Genomic DNA, 21028 nt, shown 5'->3' with positions numbered 1-21028 from the left:
CGTGCTGCAGCTCTTCGAGTCGGCTCCGAAGGTCTGTCCAGGCACTTCCTGGGATCCGAGCAGTTTTCCCCTTCAGTTACCACACGTGTGTATGTCGGAGGATGCCGAGGGGGAGACTGCTGCTCAGATTTAACTCTGATCTCAGTCTGCATCCATCCAGTCTCTTTGATTAGAACCTTGGACTGTTTTTCTCTGTGCCTGTAGCAACAGCAAAGACACGCTATTACTCTTTTACGTGAAGGGCAGTGTGGACGTCCCCATGTGCCAGCCGGAGCACTGGTGGGACAGCAGCGCTCCTAGCAGTGTTTGCAGTGGGATTAAGATTCACTTCTCCCATCCCTGCAGGATGTCACAACTGTCACAGCAGTTGTAGCCAGTCTCACAGCCCTAGTTACAATTATTGGCCCTTTCAGTGCATCAGGCTCCTGCGCTACTGTGCTAGCTTACCTAAAAGAAAGGGGGGAAAGCAAGATCAGCCTAAACAAATTGGTAAGCAGGGACAAAGAAACACAAATAACTAGATTCAGGGGAGCTGGATGTGAGAATCAGCTTTGCCGGCGTGTGTCAGGGAGGGAGCCAGTTCATGGCCCAGTGTTGGTGTAAGCACTTCCCCCAGCGTTAGAAACAAGCTCCTCTAAGTGAAACAGCCAGAGGTTAGCACAGGTGCAGGATTTGGGCCCCTGTTTCCAACCTCATGAGCTGTGGCTGGGGGAGTTTGAAGTTACCTAAGGTATAAACGGACCGTGCTGTTGTCTTTCGGGGCATCGTGGACCTGTCCTTTAAACACCTCCAGACCAGGATTAGCTTTACCCACTCGCCCCCCCTCTGTCCCAACCTCACCGAGGGCGCCTGTTTTAAATGCAGCCGAGGGGTCCAAATTAAATCAAAGCCTCGATGTTGATTTAAAGTATTGAATGGCAACAAACAGGGCCCCGTGGGCTTGGACTGCAGACAGCGAGGACATGCTTAAGTCAATTACACTTGACAATGCTGTAATAGCTCAGGGTAAGCGGCACCCCTTAGACCTCCAGGCTCTGCAGCGCTCTCGGGGCTTTCAGCCGAGGTGCCAGAGAGCCCAGCGCCATCTGCAATACAAAGGAGGCGAAATGTGGCAGCAAATGTACAACTGGGTTCACCTAATACGGGGAAAAAGTGGTGTTTCGAGCCAAGCATGCGGAGGCAAAAACTGAAAGCCTCCCTCTCTCTCTTTTTCCCCCTCAAATCCCCAGATAAACTTCTGGGAGGATGCTTCGTATGAGGCGCTGGATCTGATGCCCAGGGCGCGGGTGTAAATCTAGATTCGCGCCCACGGGAGTGAAGGGGGATTTTTCTCCTCTTCCCGGCGTGAATGCTGGGACGTTACAGGATGCGTCCCCACAGGGGTCCCAGCTCTAGCAGCTCTGGTTCAAGAGCAGTGGGCCCGGGGTGCCCAGAAGGGACCGGGGCTGGCATAGTTTGGTGAGGAAACTTTCTCCCCCCGGCCCGGGCTGCTGGATGGAGTGACCGTGATCCCGGCTCCCCGCCGCGCCGCAGCCCCGAGCCGCCGTGCGGGCGGGACCCCCGGGGGGAGCGCACCGCCGCTGCCGTCCCACGGGGGGCTCGGGTCGCGGGGCTGTTGGGGCAAACGCTTTGCCTGGGGGGAGACCGCCGGGCTGACGGAGCGAAGAGAGGAGCCCTCGCTCTTTTGGTTCCTTTCCAAGCATTTTTAACAGAGGAAGGATGTAATAACATGCCACGGGCAATAAATCATAGGCTAGCTACTCCCCCTGGCTCCCCTCCCCCAGCCCCGGCGGTCCCGGCCCCTCTATAGAGGGAGGGGAGGAGGGGACTCCAGCAGAGCGCCGCAGCCGCCGGGACGAGCAGTCCAGCGCCTGCCCCGCGCCCCGCCAGCCGCCCCAGCATGGACCTCCGAGCCCTGGCTCTGCTCGCCTTCGCCCTGGCGATCGTCTCCCTCTCGGAGGGTAAGTGAGCTGCCGGGGCGCCGCCGCTCTCCCCGCCCGCTCGCACCGCTCCTGCCCGCGGGCGCCGGGGAGCCCGGCCGGGAGTTACGGTCCCGCGGAAATCCCCGCTCTTCCCCCCTCTCCCCGCAGCTCGCCCGACTCTGGCTGCTGCCGCGGCTCAGACGTGCGCGTCTGGCCAGCCCCGAGCGATAGCTGTTGTGAGCTGGGAGCAGGCAGGCTCTGCCTCCCTCCCTGCCTCCCTCCCTCCCTCGCTCGCTCGCTTTTTTCAAAAGCAAGCTGGTCAAAGCGATCCGCTTTGCCAAACTTATCCCAGATTGAAATCGGCTGGGGGAAGACTTTCAAGAGCGCTCGGTCTGCCGGGAGGTGGTTTGGTTGCAAAATATGCATATCGATTTCCCTTTTAAAGAACCAACCCTAAAAGTTACAAGAAACGAGAAGCAGGCGGTTGTTCGCTTCCTTTTCTGTCCTCTTTCGTGACCTATCTTCCCTCGATCAGGGCAGAGCTGAGCCAAAGTGGTCACTCAGCAGGAATTCACCGCACCCCCTGCGAGGGTGCACGGAGAGGTTTCGGAAGGGGGGGGGGGGGGGGGTGCGCAGAGAGGTGCACAGACGAGAGGTCTGGGGAAACGCGGGCTGACAGCCGGCGAGCGCTGCCGCGGCGGCATTTGTCGCGGGCTGTCCTGCCCGCACCGCGCTGCAGCGTCGTTTCACAGCCCGCCCGTCCCACGCCGGGCCCCGCGGTCCCGCGTGTCACCCTCGGAGCCCGGCCGCAGCGGCAGCTGGCCGGCTGGCTCTCCGGGGGGGCCCGCCGTGGGAGCCGCCGGGTGCGGACAGCCCCGGAGACCACGGCAACCTGCGCCTCTTGCTCCGCATCCCGCGGGGAGCGGGGAGCCCTGTGCCGCGGGGCTCCGGGGGAGCGGGGACCGCGCGGGGCAGCCGCATTCCCCACGCGTGGCGGGGCGGGGGCCCTGCCCGCACCCCCCGGGCATCTCCCGGGCGCTCCCTCCGGCGGCTGGCTTCTCGCCTGGCAGAAATTTGCCACCTTTTGTCCCCCCATCGAAAGCTTGCTGGCTAGGTAACGAGCGCCCTTTCAATCCTCCGCTCCCGTCTCGTTCTCCCATTCTGGCGACCGAAACTTGGGTGTTCCCCACCCCGGGCGGCAAAGGATGCCCTCCGGTGCCCTCTTTGTTTAGCCTGAGATAGTTAATTGCTCCCGATAATTTCGCCCGTGCCTTTTCACAGCACCATCCCAGCAGCAACCCCGTGCCGGTGAAGCACACGAAAAGCCAGCACGGAGCCAGCGCTGCCCCGGAGAGCCTCCAACAGGCAGACCCGGCCAGGTGGGCTCTGGCCCCCGCCGCTTACGCCGGGACCCGCCGCGCTGGGGCTGCGGGCTGGGAAGCGAGCGCACGGGTAGCGAAGGCAAAGCCCGGGGGGGGCCGCAGGTGGCAGGGCCACCCCCGGCCCTTCGTCCCCCGCCGCCGCCAGCCCCGCGGAGCGCTGCGCCCTGCGCACGGCGGAGCGCACAACGCCCGGGCGGCTCGGCCCGGCGGCCGGTGCCCGGGTACCCAGAGCGGGCTCCCCTCGCCTCTGCAGGCGAGTGCGGGTCTGGAGCGAGATGGGGAAGCGCTGCCGGTCCTCACCGGGGCTGCCGCCGGGACAGGAGGCGCAGGGCTGGGGGAACGGGGGCCGCCGGGGGCTCAGGGGCTCTCCCTCTTCTCGCCTCCCCTCGGGCAGCACTTAGCACCGGGCTTGGAGGCTGGCAGAGCTGCCTGGCTGCACCTCGCTTTCCTCCCAGCCTGGCAGCACTCCTTAGCTGGCAGCAAACGGCAGCGGGTATCTTTATGGCAGGGTAAGCGTGTCCGGGACCTGGCTACCTGAGTAAGGAAACGGCTTAAAAGGGTTGGAGGAAAAACTGGTGTAAGGAGAGAGACCCCACCGTCTTGCAGTGATAAGAGTGAAGTTTTTTGCCTACTTCTCTGCATGTCATGTAGTGCTCTCAACCCTGATCCAGATGAAGGCTTGCAGGGCTACCTTGTCCTGGAGGGCAGGTGAGCTCTGAATTCTTCCTTGCCACCCTGGTAAAGCTGTATCTGCCTGTCACAGCCTCACTCCCAAGGGAAATGGAGCTGTTCCAGTCTTAAAAAGTTGCCAGCCCTCTCCTGATACTGACACATGCACCTTCGGATGAACAGGAGTAAAATGATGCTTTCACCAAATGTTTTGTCTGTTCACGCCCAACCTGCTTGCCTGGATATAGCTTCCCTCTCCATTCAAGTGCGCAGGGCTTCCCAGCCCACACAGCTAAGTTACTGATGGTAACTTTGCAGCAGAACTGGCAACTCCCTTGTTCCCTCAGTGTCCAGTTCCAGTGCGGGTGAGGCAAGGCAGATCCCTGCGGGGTGAAATAGGTACTGTCCAACCTTGATAAGTGGCCACTCTGTGAGGGAGATTTGTGTTAGCGCTTTGTCTCTAGAGAGAATTTGCCAGCAGAAGTGAGTGTTCAGAGCCAGCAAAACTCAGCTTTGAATTAGAAAACAGTAAAACTTTATTTTTTTAAAAAAACCCCAAAACACCCAAACCCAAGAACCCTTCTAGTCGAGACCAAAAGAGGTGTTCTCTTGTTCTTTTTGTCTGAGGAAGTAAGGCTGAAGGAATGACATTGAGATGTCTCAATAGCATCTGGCTTTTCTGTAACTTTTGACTATATTCACCCATTTTAACCAAATGTGCCAAACAAAGGTCTCAAAAGCTTTATGTACCATCAGTTTCATGAAAAATGGTGTTTTCATGTAACAGTGCAATTAACACACTGTACTAATTTCTCCTGCGGAGAGAATGGCTTCAGCTTCTGCTCAGTGTTTATCATTACCAGAGAACCCACAGAGCATTAACTCCTGCAGTACAAACCTGTAGAATAATTGGCTTAATCAGCTCTACTGTGCATGGAACAATTTGTTTCAAATTTTGAAATGAGATAAGGGAGGTATTTGTCAGCCTCAGGGTAAGACCAGAAATGTCCCCTTCCCAAATTATGGCCCCCAAATGGCCCCTTCCCCCTCCTACTTTAGGATGGCAGGGGTTCATGTGTTGGGAAACGCCACATGTGCTAGTTTTCCCTGGTCGCCAAAAAGGGGTACAGAAATGCCGAAGGGATTCTTGTACTGGGAAGGGAGTTGTCATTCCACCTTGCATTGGGGTGACGGAACACGGAATGCTGGGGCTTCCACTCTTCCTTGCTGTGCTGGATGCCCTTTCTTGGGCAGGAAACAACTTTGGGACTCACGGACACGTTAGTCGTGGTTAAACTTTCTCTGCTCCTGATTTCAAGTGGGATGGGATAGAAAGTCCCTCTCTCGGTCTCAGAGAGGACAGGATTGCATTCTCAAATCATAGATCTGAACAGTTCATCTCTTGCATGTTTTTTAGGGTAAAGCTTGCTTAAACTTTGTTGGTACAAGTTTGCAGAGAGACTTCCACTGCAGCTGTGCTGAGCGTTGTTGTATGAGTGCATTCAATTTCAGCCTGCCTTTCCAATACAAACTCACTGATGCATAGCTATCAGGCACAGATTTGCGTTGGGAAACCTTAGCACCTTTCTCCCTCCCTTCCACATCAGCACTAGTCAGTCTATTGCATGTTCCGGAGGCTCACCCTGCAGCCCTCCTTCCTCCTCCTCCTGCAGTCGGGAGCTTCTCCTCCCATTTATTAACTCACAGATGATACCGCTATTCGGGCTGACTGATTGCCATAAAACTGATGGAAAAACTCCTCCAATTTTGTTAACTTCTAGTCCAGATCCTGGTGTGAATATGGAGGAACTCTGCTTCCACTAATGAATTCCTCTGTTTGCCCATCTGCCTGTGGGATCAGACTCTGGCTCATCTCTTGTTAGAGGTGCTCAGAAAAAATAATTTTCCCTCCTGAGGTTATATATGCTAGAAACAGGCATTGGTAAATGTGCAATATATGCAGATCAGCTGCACTTTGAAAAGCTGTCTCTTTTCTCACCTTCCTAGATGGCAGTTTAGGGATTCCAAGCCTTTCCCTACTCTTTTGCTCTCCATCTGCCTTTAAGGGAGCTGGGTTTGGATGCTGCCAGTGCTCCTGTGTGGCTAAATAAACAGAGCGGCAGATTGCCATGTGGGATCTAAAGCTCTGTCAGATATAGATCTGACCATCTACAGCATGAGCCAGACCTTATGGGTTAGGTGTATGAGTTTTAATTCCTCCCAGAGGCTGAAAACTGCTCCACAGGGAAACTGTTTAAAATCTTAGGCAGCTCCTTCTAGACTTCCAGGCAAGGCTTCTGTGTTTGTATTTTAGTGTGCATGGGGTTTTGAAGCTCACACACAGAGTGAGGACCTTATTTATGTGCACTTGGTTGCCAGCAATTAAGTTCTTCCACGGAGAAATCAGGTAGCAGAAGGACTGCATCAGAGGCGGTGGTGAGCGCCAGGCTGCTTTTCTCAGTTCTGCATGCATATTCATTGCTGATTTTTAGCCTAGGAGGCTAAACTTAATTCTGTCCCTTGTGATGCCAGTGACAAGACTCTCATCCAGTCTGGTGGTCCCCGATAAGTATATGGGGAGCACACTGCCTGATAACTGTCTCCTTGGATGCCGTTACTCTGCCACAGGCTGGGAGTTCAAAAGACTCCAGATCCTCCTGCGAAACCACTGTGATCTCGCATCTCCGAGTCGCACCTCCTCGTGCGAATATCTCGGCTGGGAGTAAAGGTTGGCTGTAGTGGGGAAAGGTCAGCCGCTGGGCCCTGGGAAAGCCTGAAAGGCTCAGGGCTTTTCTGTAGCCAGTAAGTCCCCCATGAAAAGCCTGCACCTGAGCCGAGCCGTTTTGATCTGAACTCTTTGGAATTCATCGCTTTCTTCTGGCTACCTTCTAATTTGGCCTCGGGTCAAAATCATTTGGCAAGAACAACACTGAGGACAAGTGCCCCCTCTTTTGGCCTTTATCTTGTCTAATTACCAGGAGCATCCCTGCACAATGGAGTGGCTCCTAATTCTAATCTCTTCTTCTTTACTTATCGCCATTTTCTCTCCCTCTTCTTTTGTCTTCCAAAATCCCACGCACCAGGATTGAAAGGCTGGGTACTGGGGTAAAAGGATTGTGCTGTGAGCTGTGGGCAAATGCTCTCCCAAAGCTACAGCTTTTCTATTGCTTTTTTTCACCTGCGTATTTGGAGGGAGTTTCTGTCAGCGCTGGTCTGTGTATCTGTGCTGCTGACCGGGAGCAAGAGGGAGTAACGTGTCCTTTCTCTCCCTGTGTCCCACAGAGAAACCCGTCAGCCTGACTTACCGATGCCCCTGTCGATTCTACGAGAGCAACGTGGCAAGAGCCAACATTAAGCACCTCAAAATCCTCTCCACACCCAACTGCTCACTTCAGATTGTGTAAGTCTCTTACTCTTTTCAGCTGGGTGCAAATCTCAGGTGTCAAAAGAGAGAGTCACAGAGCTGGTTCCTGCTTTGGTGGCTGCGATTAGGTCTGCGTCTCATGCCATGATTTCCAATTCATCTCTTCACCCCGTGTGTCAGATACAGCCGGACCCTGCTTTACCCCACACAAAGGAGCCCAGCTAGATGTTTCCCAGCTGTGTTCTACCTCCATGATCTCCCTGTGACTGTGTGATCCCATGTTCTGTTTCCCCCATGGGTATGTGAGCAGGAATGTCAGACAGGCTGTCCATTGCCTTGGATGTGGAGCTTCACACTTTGGGGAAAAGACTTTACAGTGGTCTGAGTCTTCTAGTGCTCCACTTCTCCACAGAGAGGAGCTAAACAAGTAAAAGTAATTCCTGGATTTCGTGTAGCCTCCACAGGAGGTACAGACCCTAAACATGTGCTGGCCTGATCTAGGGACACGCTTACCAGGCAGTGACTGACTCCGGTAAATCACAGCAGGATAGAAAAGATGGGTTCCCAATGGAAAATAACCTCTTCATTTTTGCTGAAAAAGAAACACTGATTTTCACAAAAAATGAGGTTGTCGATTTTGTGTATGTGTGTTTTTAGGAAGGTCTTCTTGGTCATTTGTTCACGGGTAACCCCTTCCCTTCTCTCCTAAAATTCAAAATCTTCGGAAGGAAAAAAATTAGCATTCTTCTTTTCATTGCAGGGAAGCCCTACTAATCACCAACTTCTGTTGACCTCTGTAAGAGGGTCTCAGTGACTAGATTGGGTTTCTGTGCAGTGCTCCCATCACTAGTTCTGTCTTTGATCCACATTGAGCTCTTCCAGTTGCAACTTAAATGCTGTAAAAATCCATTCTTTCTCATCCGAAACATTTCTGCATTCAGAAAACTGATGTGGTTTCATGAGATTTCTCAGGAATGTACAGATATATTGAAGAGCATGTGTCCATTCATGAATCAGTTTTTATTCATATGATTTTTTTCTTTTTTAAACCACTCTGGGTGGATCATACACATTTTCTCCTGCATGCTTCTGCCTTAGGATTTGGTGGAGGACAGTGAGAAAAATGTAAGCCTCAGCTAAGAAATAATTTCCTTTCACAAAAATGGCAAAACCAGCTGTGACTAACTCTGATCTCTACCTATAAACAATTTTGCAGGCAAGCATCCAAAATGCAATAGCGTATGGATTTGTGCTCTGGGGCTGTCAATGGATGTCATAAGGGTCCCAGTGCTAAAGCTTTGTAGAGGATTTGGAATTTTCTGGAGTAGTTTCAAGAAAATGACAGGCATTTAAGACAGGATAGAGTATACATTTATCTCTTAATTAACGTGGGATCATAGTCGTAGAGATGGATAAGAGCACGAAATGCAAACAACTCATGTTCTTGTCCATTCCTGGCCCAAATGTGTTTGTTTGCAGTGTAATTTAGTGACACACAGAACACATGAAGCTATAGTTCACCATCTTTTTGTTACTTTAAAAGGTAAGGTACTTAAAAACTTACTTCCAAATACCCCTGAAACATCATGAGTTCGAACTAGCTCTTTATCGAAACAGAAGCTGAATTGGAATTAAAACTAGCACATACATTTCTCATCTTGATGGTTTCAACCACACTCTGAATTTAGTGGATATGCATTATACAGTGACGGTGTGAGTAACTTAAAAGCTACCATTTTCAGAAATAGAGAATCTCAGTGAAATCATAGAATTTCAAGGAAAGATCTTGTATTTTTTTTGCACAAGTACATTCCCCTTTATGGTTGAGGGGGACTGTACCTGAACAAAAAGCCTAAGAGCAGGCTTTTGTCTTTGGTTCTATGGGAAGTCATCTCTCCAAATCCAGAAATCTCCTCTGTGGATATCTACTTCTACAAAGCCCACCCTAAATTCCCTGCTTTTCAGTACAGGGAAATAGGCATTTTTAGCATGCAATTGATTGCATCCTAAAGTAGACACCTAAACAGTTCAGATTAACACTCCATACAGTTGCCTAGGTCTCTGCCGTGACGGTACAGGAGCAGGGGCTGACGGGCTCAGAAATAAATGTCTAAAGAAATCAATGTCTTAGTATTAGGTGAGAGGAATTGCATTGCATGTGGCTGGAGGCTGGTTACGTGTGCTTTTGGTTCTGTACCCTGTGAGGCCAGCTCAAGAGTTCCCAGGCATTGCTAACATCAGCAAATCCATTCTTACTCTCTGTTGGTATCACTTCACTGGAAATACTCCAGCTTGGCACTGCTGTAAGGGAAATATGAATTAGGCCCATTCATCTCTTTATTGGCGCAGGGCTTGCAAGACTAGATCTTCGATGTGTTTATGTTACAACTGTGTTGTTGCATAACTTCAGACCAAGGAGCCTTCTTGACCTGTTATTTCTTACGCCATAGTTTTATATCCTGCAGATTTCATTTTATAAAGCAGGGAACATTTTGGCTTCCATCCAGAAAAATGCTTAAACAAGTATTGAACTTATTCCTATGGGCATTTCCATGAAATTGCTGTTCTTGGCACTTTTGCGTGGCAGGCAGGCTTTTTCTGAGCAGATGGGGCAGAGGCAGGGTGCTTCGAGGGACGTGGGAGATCACAGCACTCTCAAGATCCTGAGATCCCTGGAGGGTGAGACCTGGTGATGTGGGTGAAAAGCTGTTTGTATTGCTTCTGTATAAAAGATGCAGATAGCCCAAATGCCAAATTCACAGGGAATTCAAATTAGCTAAACAGTCTGGCTTGGAAAGTGCAGCTTGGACATCCAGGAGAAACCCCTCAGGAGGTTTCTGCTTTTGTTTCCAGCGCTGAGTGAATACGTGAGGGAAAACTTGCCTCTGGCACTATGGTACTTCCAGCTGTCTTCCTGCCTCCAACCTGTTAGTTCAGTCTTGTATAAAACAAAAAGCTAACCAGATCCTTTCAGAACATCTAAGAGGCATGGTTTGGTGTCTGTCCTCAAAACATGTGAAACTTCAATTTTGGATTGAATCTGAAAGCTGTACTTAATTAAGTCCTTGCAAAAATGACCTATATTTACCATGTCAGTATTTCCAAATGAAATTTAGCTGTTCCCGGCACTGAACTCGTAACAGCCCAGGTATGAGTTGGAAAACCTAGATTTAAATTCTCTATCTGTCTCATCCCCATATGCGTACCAGTACAGACCACAAGAATCACCGTCAGAGGGGACAAATTGCACCAGTGCTTTGAACCCAGGGATATTTATAATAGGTGCCTTGAGGATGGCAGGGATAATGCATCCTCTTCGTGGGTTAACTGAGAGCAGCAGTGACAACCAAAGAAGTCGGTCGGTAACGGAATTGCAAACCTGTGTGCAAAATAAGGCATCTGGGGGGGTGTGGGCTGAGGAGCATCACACACTAGACTCACTCTGACTTTTCTCCTTTGGCAGTGCGAGGCTCAAGAGCAACAGCAAGCAAGTGTGCATTGATCCCAAGTTAAAGTGGATCCAGGAATATCTGGAGAAAGCTTTAAACAAGTAAGGCAAGAGACAAATGGACTTAACAGCTAACATCCTGAGTTATTAAAGGGTAGAACATTAAGGGCTGGCTTTTACCATGTGATCAAAATACTCGTGGAATCAGATATTGTTTTGAAGATGGGTTTGGAGTTGACCTAGTCTGTATTAAAACAACAGCTTCTAGTATATCCTAAATGTTAAACTAAGAGTTTTGCCAGGGTTTGAGGTAAAATCTATCCTAATGAATTTGTTCTGGGGTCCCCGACTCATCCTCTTTTAAAAGAAAAGCCGTTCTCCCAAGGAAAATGCTTCCTTTATGCCCCCTCTTCCCCGAGTCAAACTACAATTACTTCAGAATCTATATTGTTCCAGTTTCTTTGGAGACCCTTCTCCATGTTACACTGGGGGTCTGTTTGCACAGGCAGCTGAGGCCTGGGGGGTCTATCTCTGCTGGCCAGTGTGGAGTGCTGTTAATATCAGCCAAAGCGAGATGCACTGCAATGAATAAGGCTCTCCCACAAGGCCGGGGCAAAACCAGCCATATTTGGCAAATTCAGACTTTTAAAACCTATTTTTATTCCCCTTGAAAGCGGGTGATCGTGGCTACCCTGAGGTGGACCCAGCGTATCTCAGTTCAAATTTACAGTGAGCAAGAGCAGCACAGAGAACATTTCTGTGCTGGGTTGCAGGGGAGGGCTCCGGCCTTCCTGGGATGGAAGATGAGACAAGTGATGGTATAAAGCATTTCCTTGCTTGCCCAGAGCCCTGGGCTGCAGTTGATCCAGCAGTGGCATTTTGGCCAGCAAGCCTACCTGTGCACTCAGTATCCCTCCCACCCTTGTCACCACATTCCCACCCCTCAGTAACTGCGCTGTAACCGTGCTGAACCTTGCCCCCCCTGCATCTGTAGGGTAAAGGCAGGGCTGGAATCCAGTCATTTGCAAAAGCAATGCATTCTTGGAGAAATGTGGGGAAGGGTATGGCCCCTGTGAGGCAGTACAGGTAGCTGAATGCCCTCCACTGTTTGCTTTGCAAAACATCTGCCAAACAAGGGGTGGAGTTAAAAAAAGGTCTTTGTTCCCCTGTGTTTTTACAATAAGCAAGGGGAGAAATGCTACCAGAGGTAGAGAGAATCCTCCATGTGGCCCTTTTGGGACCACACTGGGGCCAAGAGTGAGGAGGAGGAGGGAAGGAGGCCAGCTAACAACTGACTGTGATTCCAGCCCTGACAGCTCTTCCCATCTCATCCGATGCTCAGTGCCTTCTTTGCTGCCAGCACTCAGCCCTCTTGTCCTTTGGGAAAATTCTCTGCAGAGGTAATCCAGGTTAATGCTGCCAGGATGGCTTTGGCTTTAGGCACAACTGAACCCAAGAGCAGGATGTGGCCCATGCTGACTATCCTAGGGGCTTGGGCTACTTTGTTTTCCAACTTGAGAAAATTCTCAAGCCCCTGCCTAAGTTTCTGTTGCCATCAGCCCCAGTGAAGCCCTTCACGCTGTTTATAAGACCTGAAACTTAGGAGGCACTTAAGAAATTCGTAGGGTTGGGCAAATGTGGTTATGTGCTCAGACCCTGCCTTCCTGACTTAGGGGAACAACTCAGCTGGAGCATGTTCTGCTCTCACTTCCACTGGTGAAGATCTGGGGCCAGCTCTACTGAAACCAGAGACCCCGTGCCTGATCTCCAGCCAGATTCTGGGTTTTGTTTACCTAACTCTAATCCAGAAGCAATTCTGCTAATTTGGTGGATTTCATCCTGGTTTACATTGAGTAACAAAAGAGAATTTTGTCCCAGCTCTATGAAATAAGGTGACAGAAAGCATATATCTCCATCACCTAATCCTGTAATCAGGGCATTATTTTCATTTTCCAACTAGTAATGCTAGCACCAGTGACATGTTCATGCTCCACAGACAGTCAGGGCTCTGTCTGTAGCATTTTCACAAGGCATGTTTTTGATATATTTTAGTGCACAGCTTTGACTTCTTCAATGAAATGTACTTTGGAATATATTTATAGCGCATCAAACAATTCATATATTTGAATTGGAGCCATATGAATGTTGGTAGTTTAAAACACCGATATCTCTCTAAACTACTAACAGCTTGTAAAATAAATCTATATAGATCTATAAATGTTAATGTAGCTATCAATTTCAATCAGCCATATATTATATTTTTTCACTTGTACTGAAATTGTATGAAATGTGACATTACCCTATATGCACTAGCAATAAAATGGCTAATTGTTTCATGTTATGAAAACCCAATTGTACATGGGAATTTATTTTTCTGGAATAAAAGCAATACGTTTTGTAGAAAGGGCTCTTGTAATTGCTTAAGTAAAATCCAAAGTGTCAAGACATCTTAGCCTATACCAGTGCTTCAATATGAGAGTATCTTCTGTGTTATAATCTGCAGCTAAGGGCAAGGAAAAGTTCATAGAATATAGTAGTCCAATGCAGTTGATTGTGAAACCAGAGATGGTTTTTAGTAGGGAATTATTTTGCTCACTAATTCTGCTTAGACTTTATTATTGCTTTATATTCATCACATCTCCATGTAATATACATACTTTTGAGACATCAGCAAAATACATTCAGGCTGTCAGGAAACCAAATTCCTTAACTGGCTTTAAAAATCATTGTGCAGCTGCTGTGGCCAACATCATTCAACATTCATCCATTTTATAGACAAGGGGCAAATCAGTCCTTTCTTGAAATAGCTAACAAACCCTTTATCACTTCCAGACAATCCCAGTCATCATTTACAGTACATTGACTGCCTTTCCCTTCTCCCTTCATGTAAGGATATGCAAAATCAGGCCCTTGCAGAGTAAACAGAGACCAGAGAATGATCCTTCCTTGTCCGTTTTCACGTTAATATAGTCCCACCTCAGAACTTCCCCTCAGCTTGAGATGCTGGAGTCCATTAAGCTCAGCGGCTACTGCTGGCACAGAGGAGAGAGAGCTGATGGATCTGGAGAAGATAACAAAGTCAGATAGGAAAAACCTTTCTCTTGAGCCCACTGGGAGAAAGGAAAGGAAGCTCCCAAATTCTAGGAGCTGGCTGTGATGGGAGCCAAGCCCTGCTGCTGCCTTCCTCCATAGTGCTTGTAACCCCTGGTGTGGCAGCTCTTCCTAATTTCTGACCTCATTTGTAAATAAGAGCTGAAGTACAAGATGCCAAAACAACTACCTCCCAATACTCCACCAAGCGTGTGCTGGGTGAATGCCCCACACGGTGGGGGACAATGTAGGCGATTATCTTTACAGCCTTGTTTTAAGGCACTGAATGCCCACAAATCCCATAGAGTAGCCACTGGTTCTTGTTGATGTCAGTGGGAATGCTGGGTGGGAAGCCAGAAATCCAGCCCCTCTCTGCTTTCATTGTACCTCAGGGGGTACTGTGCGGATGGTGATGCTCCTGGCTGACAAGTTCTGGCAGGCATTTGGGGAGGCTTCGGTGTTTTGGGGAAAAGAGTCGTTCTGGCCTCAGAATTTGCAAATGTCCTGTCACCAGGGCACTTTCATTTGCCTAGCATTCCTCTGAGGCAGAGAGTATGTGAAAGGGGATGTTATCTTCATTTGCACCCTGCCAGCAAGATGTGGAGGGACCATAGGATAAATGTGAATAAGGCCTTTGTATATGGATAATTCATGGCAGTCTTTTTGTATTTTTCTTTTAATTTAGACCACGTCATCGCACTCATAAAAAAAAGCAACAGAAGAAACGGGGCCCACTCTGCCCTTCCCGTGCAACACCACTAAAGTCTCCAGGGAGAAAGAATGGTAGGAGGCATTAGTTTCTGAGCTGGGATACCTCAGGTTCAAGTCCCTGCTCTTCCACTGACCATCCTATATGACCTCGGGAAATATATTAGCCTATCCAGACCTCCATTTTTCCCCGTATTTGTTGAGGATAACATCTGTACCCGCCCTGCAAAGGGGTATTATATAGATAAAACTCTTAAAACAGGGAGAGTGTCCAACCACAACAGAGGTGGGAAAATTTTCCCATTTTACAGGTGGGAAAATGGACAACCAAAGAGACCAAAGTAACCCTGAAGCAAAGCCAAAGTCAAAAACAGGGTAAAGGTTTGGAAGCCCTATGTCTCTTAGCTGGCCATATTCCTCCAATACCAAACGGACAGAGTTAAACTATAAATAAGAGCTGGGAATTTGTCACTGGTGGTTTTTTATGACAAATGCAGCACTGGGTGGTGACAACGTGATTTGGTGCATTGGTGATTGGTTGACACCTCTCCTATGGGAGATGTTAGGCAAGTCCCAGAGAAGGTTCTTACATATGCCAATGGTTTGGATGTCCCAGTTGTTTTTTTCCCACCAGGGTGGTGTGTCCTGCCTTTCTGCACCAAAAGAAGTAAGGTTACTGGTGTGGGATATTGGAAAAGAGACCTTCAAAGAGGAAAATTTTGCGCATGGCTTAGTCATCCTCTTTAGGCCAGGATGAGTTTTCTGAGGCTTCCTTTGCTGAGAGTAGCCACAACTGTCTCTGGCTGTGGTCACACAGTCTTAGTTGTCCAGCAGGCATTGAAAGGGATGTTTGTTCTGATCCTGTAGGCTAGACAAGACATGCTGGGACATCAGGGGTTTTGAATACCTGGTGTTTACCCTCTGACACTTGTAACTCAGCCTTAGTGACCTCATCTAGATTGCAAAAGGCCGATCAGCCTGGAGCAGGAGTAGGGGTCACTTCAGACAAAAACCTGGAGGCCACCAGCACAGACTGGCTCCTTGTTCTGAGTGAACCCTGCACACAACACACTTGCACTTTGCTGTGATCCCTAACCCACCACTCTTCCCGGGGACCATGCTCCCACTGAGCATGGGAGACTCGATTTGTCTGCCTCCTACCCTGAACTCCCTACCTCTGCACTTAACGCCTCACACATTTACTGTGCAGCATGTGGCTGCTCGCCCCCCTTGTCACCCCACCTTCACTGGGCAGCTGGTCACCATGAGCTGTGACGTGCTACCCAGCTGCTCACAGCAGGTGAGGTCCCAGAGCAGGGAGGCCATGGGGATGGCTCCTGGCTGGGCAGCACACTCGGGGGCCTCTGCTCTCCAGCTGCCCCATGGTGGGAGCTGAGCGCCAGCAAGAGCAGAGCATGGGCTGTCCTCTGTGTTCCTCCATCCTCACAGAGACCTGGCACCCCGTGGAGCCGCAGTCCATGATCTCCAGCAGAGCTGTGGGGTAGGGGCAGGTAGAGGAGGCATTCCCAGTGCCGCTTGCTCCACTACTGGGGCCGCTCACAAATCATTAATCCCTCCTTTCCCTGCTGTTTTTTTTGCCAAGTCTCTTTGCCCACCAATAATTCTCTGCTCTGGCTTTCAAGTCCAGAATAAGCTTCCTAGCCAGCCTTCCTCCTATGTTAGCTCTGAACACCTTACTAACTGTGGTGAGCACAACCTGCCCAAAATAACTCCCATTGCTGGGTTTGCCCTGCTGGGTCCCAGTAGCTCCTTGTGGAGAACTTCCCCCAAAATGTTTGGCAAATTTGGAGGGGCTGCAAAAGAAATCGGGTTAGTCCAGACACAGATTTGCTGTTTGACTAGGCCTGATATCAAAGCTTTTGCAACTGAAATAAACCTTAATAGTGTTTCACTCTGTTCTTCATCAACAGGAGGTTCAAGATGTAAGAGGCAAGCATTGTAAGCCGTCTACAGGATTTCTTACTGTAGGACCCAGAAAGCAGATAACCAGTATTAGGGAATGAATACATTTCACTGTTATCATGCAGCACAAAAGCAACGCTTCCTGCATTTCCAAAGGTTTTTTTTGTTTGGGTTTTTTTGTGGTTTGTTTTTTTTTTTGCACAAATTGGCTTGCTTTCACAGTGCTATTTTTATATAGTAAGATGTAACTATTTGAGAAAAATGTTTTTATACAGGTTGGTTTATTACCTAGCACTGAGGGCAGATATGAATTTAAACTAACCCTATGTTATTATATAATATTTTATTTCCTTTGCTATGTAGAGGTCCTGCTTTATTTAACTTTCTTTTGGTTCATGCAAGTCTCCTGGAGTTTTAAACCTAGAAGGACATGAACTGTACAGTGCAATGATGTTGTGTAAGTAGTGGAGGAATTCTTTGCCTCCAGAAGTCATCAAGGCCAAGAACATAGGAGGTCTAAAAAGCATCAGACATTGATGAAAGTGGTCAGCATTACCATGGGTGGCATTTATAGGTATTCTGGGTGAGGGATTAAATTCAGGGCTACAGGGCTAAAGCCTTTCTCTGAAGATCAGAAACCTTGGTGACAGCTATGAGCAGCTGGGTCAATGCACATCTGGTATTGCAAGGTGCTAGTACTTGGTTTGTAGTAGTTGTGTGTGTTAGGAGCCACAACAGTGATCTGATGTCACCTGGCATTTCCTATGTTCCTGTGTTTCTGATGACAAATTTTAGCACAAAAAGGAATGGGTTATTAAAGGTCTAACCACACAATCATGTTGCAAGTTGCTGGAGGAGTCAGATATGCTGCCGTGCACCAGGTGTCTCTTCCCACCCATCCACGGGAGGTGGCTTCAGCTCACCTGGCTGGCTTTGCACTGAAGTAGGTGGAGATGCATTCACATGACCCTTCACCAACGATGCTGTAGCTTCGCAGTCACACGTTACCTGGAAGCAGTAACATCTTTGATTGCTCTGGAGATACCTAAAAGAGGATGTCTGGCCATATCTTTGGAGAAAAGAGATGCCTGGGGCAAAAGAGGGTCTGCCCGGTTTGTGGAAGGAGTGGTGTTTCTCGGGTGTGGAAATGAAGGCCAACACTCACTGTTCACCAGCGGTCATGGTTCTGTTTGCTGGTGAACAGGATAGCCTCGGCAATTTCCTTTGCAAAGTACACCCAGGGACAGGTACCACTGCTTCACCAATCCCTCTCTCAGCCAGAAATTTCTTTCTCCTGATTCCTACCTGTATATGCAATATCTTTGCTATATAGTGTATGCCTGCAGTACTGCGATAATCATGTTACCCTGCGCGCTGGGATCCAGGGGGAAGCACATTTGTGCAGCACAGTGCTTATGTTTGTATGTGTGCGTACTGTAAACAGAAAACGTTGTAAGATTGTAGTTTTTTTGAGCGGGTTGCTTCAGAAGGAATCTTCCCTCTTCCCTGCAGCCTGTGTCAGGAACACTGAGAGGGGTGTTTCACCGAGCACTCCTTTTTGTGGCAGGCATCTTTTAGTGCCAAAGAGGCACTTTGGCTAGCCGGGGATTACCTTATTTCCATGTGGATTCAGGTAAAAATCTTGTAAGTATTTTCCTCTCTGCAAAACAGCGCTATTACAGAGAGTGCTTCAGCTGGGACCACATCACCTCATTTGCTTTAAAGCAGAAACCAACTGCTGTGCCTAAAATGTATGTGTGTGTGATTTTGACATTCCTTCTATTGTTATCGTTACCAACCTGGTGCTTTAAGTATATTGTGTCTCTGTTTTGAAAGGTCTGGTACCACTGTACTTGGTGAGAATTGGACTGTTGATTTAATGTGAGTAGGATCTGTTGTAATGTTGTAAGGCTAAAGACAGAAAGAACTCTTATGAGAAAAATAGAGTTCCTTGTGTCTTCCCTGGAATGTACTTTATATCCTAGGGTCCATCTCCTGCCCCCACACATGCACCTGCAATTGCTAGTGGTTTGCCAGAGGCGGACATGTGAGTGTCAAAGCCAAGAATGACTTTGGGGAAAGTGTGGGTGAATCTTGGTTCTGACACAGACATGGAGCTTGTCCTTCTCACCCAGGAAGGTGCATTCTTCACACATGCTTCCCATCCAAGGACAGCTTAAGGTCTGATCTGTTCCCACTGGAGTAAATGAAGAATTAAATAATCCTCTGATTTTGATTCAACAGCATACCTTGAAATGACAATAGGGGCCGTGAAGATTTTGTTTCTAGGGGAAACATTGGCTTTCCAGTGAAAAGACGGGGTGGGTAGATGTGATTGTACAGCCTTGCCAGCGCTCTGCTGCAGTCCTCGTTAACAGGGAGTGCATCTGGGGTCAGCACTAGCAGGGAAAGGTCTCTGGGCACATGCCAACCCCACATTACAGCCTGGGCAAACAGACTACTTTGACAGAAGCATTGAGATGGGCAGTGCTGGAGCACCCCCCCAAAGCCAGCGTCCTAGCTCTGGACGGTATAGGCAGGTAGTAGAAGTACTTCAGGAAATGTCAACCTTCTCTTCTAGGGGCAAACTAGTGAGCATCGAGGGGGTAGACTGTGCTAAAGGAAGGGCATTTAATCCTGGGAGAAATGCATGAGTAGCAGCAGGAAGGAAAGGGACTCCCTGCAAGGCTAGGGAACACTTACAGCCAGGTGGTGGTTGTCTGGGTGCCTTGTGGGCTGCCTGCCTCTGGCATTTCTTGAGACTCACACTGTGACCTGGGCCCTGACACCGCTGCGCTGGTAACGATCGCTGCTCATGTAGCTGAGACCACGCGGGGCATGGGGCTGCTCTCAGGGGCCAGCACCGGCTCCCTCCCTCGCCCAGGGAAGTTTGAGCACAGTGTGAATGGAGGGGTGGCACAGACCTGGCCAGGAGTAATCAAAGACTTAAGCGAGAACCTGATAAAAGCTTTCTCTTGCTTTAGACCAAAATTCAACCTTGAGCAGGAAGCTTTGCTTTTTGCCTGACATTATTTGCATGATGCATCAGGAAGAGCAGCTATGTCCTTCAAACTAGAGAAATCAGTCACTCGGCTGCCCCAAGCTCCTTGCGCTATCTCTGCATCGCGTGCTGTTCCTCCTGTGCACACCACGGTCGTAGCAGGCTGAGAAGCAGCACTAGCGGAAACCCGCTCGGGGAGAGCACCAGATTTTCCTTTCTGCCTTTAACTGTTGACCAAAGACCGAATCAGGGAAAGGAAGCTTGGGGAGATGGGAGTGATGTCGAGACCACACGTGAAGAGAAGGAGGGAAAAGAGGTAACACTGAACTGGTGCTGAAAAAGCAGCTTCCATAAATGTGAAATTGTCACGTGTGGTATTTTCAAAGTGCAGCTGTCGAATCCTAAGGTTGGGTTATTTTTTTTTTAAAAGAATAGATGGTATTTATTGCTGTGCCAATTTTTTAATTTATACTAGCTTTATACTTGTATGTATGAATATCTTATCTGAATTCTGCCTGAGGAAGGATGAAGGGTGGCTTTCTGATGTGTTTTTAACTAAGGTGTTTGAGCAAAAGTGGCTGCTCATTTTGCAATGAAGGCTACATTCGAAGTTAAATATACACATTTCGTTGAAAATGCAGTTCCTATAGAAGTTTTTGTTGCTATTTTCCCTTTGTTAGCATCTAGAGGGTCCTTCTTTTCTCTGGCAACTTGTTTTGAGTGATGTGGTTTATAGTAACGAGGGGTTTCTCAGAACTCATCACCTAAAATCTGAATTTTTTTCTTTACCAACATCCCACCAAGACAAGCCTTGTCTGCAAACATGAAACTCCGGTGGCCACAAAGAAGAAAACACGTATCATGATGAAAGGGCTGCATGAACCTCCCATCTTCCACTCCTTAAGAACTCAGTGTTGTCAGAATGTGGTAAATACTGTACTTTATATTTTTATTAAGTAAAAAGAAATATCTTCCCAAATAATGTGAAAAGGGTTTTGTATTTGTGTTCCTGTAAGGCAGCTTTTATGGAGGAGTTATATTATGCTTTTGAAATTACTCCTTTCATAGAATATTTTGAAAATAAACACTTTTATATTGTTGTAATTTCTCCCATAAATGTATATGCACTTAAAATTTTCTTAATAAAAATGTCTATCTAAATGCAATTATTACTTGCTTCTAATTTTTTTTTTCCTCACATACAAACAGCTAAAAGCTTCACATCAGAAAAAACATTCAGATGTAGTTTAAGTGTCCAGTTTCAAGGATGCTTCCATGTAGCCCCATGGGCTCAGACTCCCTGCAGGGAACCTGAGGCAAAGTGCCCATGGGGTTTGGCAGGGAGCAGCAGCCTAGCAGATTGAAATGTGTCACCTTCAAAAGGAAAGGCGTAACCATTTTCTTCCTAAACAGAAGCCCAAACTTTTTTTTTTAACTTTTTTTTCCCTCAACTTGTCTCCTGCAGCAGGCTGACTTATATTGAGCTGTTTTTGCTCCAGCAACAGGGATGCCATCGTCATC

General features: G+C 48.4%; 1 protein-coding gene across 2 annotated transcripts; it reads left to right on the top strand.

Annotated features, from left to right (window-relative positions):
- The first annotated feature begins 1863 nt into the window (after positions 1 to 1863).
- CXCL12 (C-X-C motif chemokine ligand 12) lies at positions 1864 to 20673 on the top strand. Of its 2 annotated transcripts, XM_076338702.1 has the most exons (5): positions 1864 to 1961; positions 7256 to 7373; positions 10801 to 10887; positions 14561 to 14658; positions 16515 to 20673. In XM_076338702.1, the coding sequence occupies exons 1-5, from the start codon at positions 1901 to 1903 to the stop codon at positions 16544 to 16546; spliced, it is 396 nt and encodes a 131-aa protein (XP_076194817.1). In that variant the 5' UTR covers positions 1864 to 1900; the 3' UTR covers positions 16547 to 20673. The 2 variants fall into 2 exon arrangements, with proteins under 2 accessions (XP_076194817.1, XP_076194819.1); XM_076338704.1 differs by lacking the exon at positions 14561 to 14658.
- The last annotated feature ends 355 nt before the right edge of the window (positions 20674 to 21028 follow it).

This window comes from Aptenodytes patagonicus, chromosome 5 (assembly GCF_965638725.1).
Source record: "Aptenodytes patagonicus chromosome 5, bAptPat1.pri.cur, whole genome shotgun sequence".
Lineage (NCBI taxonomy): Eukaryota > Metazoa > Chordata > Aves > Sphenisciformes > Spheniscidae > Aptenodytes > Aptenodytes patagonicus.
This window is presented reverse-complemented; position numbering and strand designations above follow the sequence as displayed.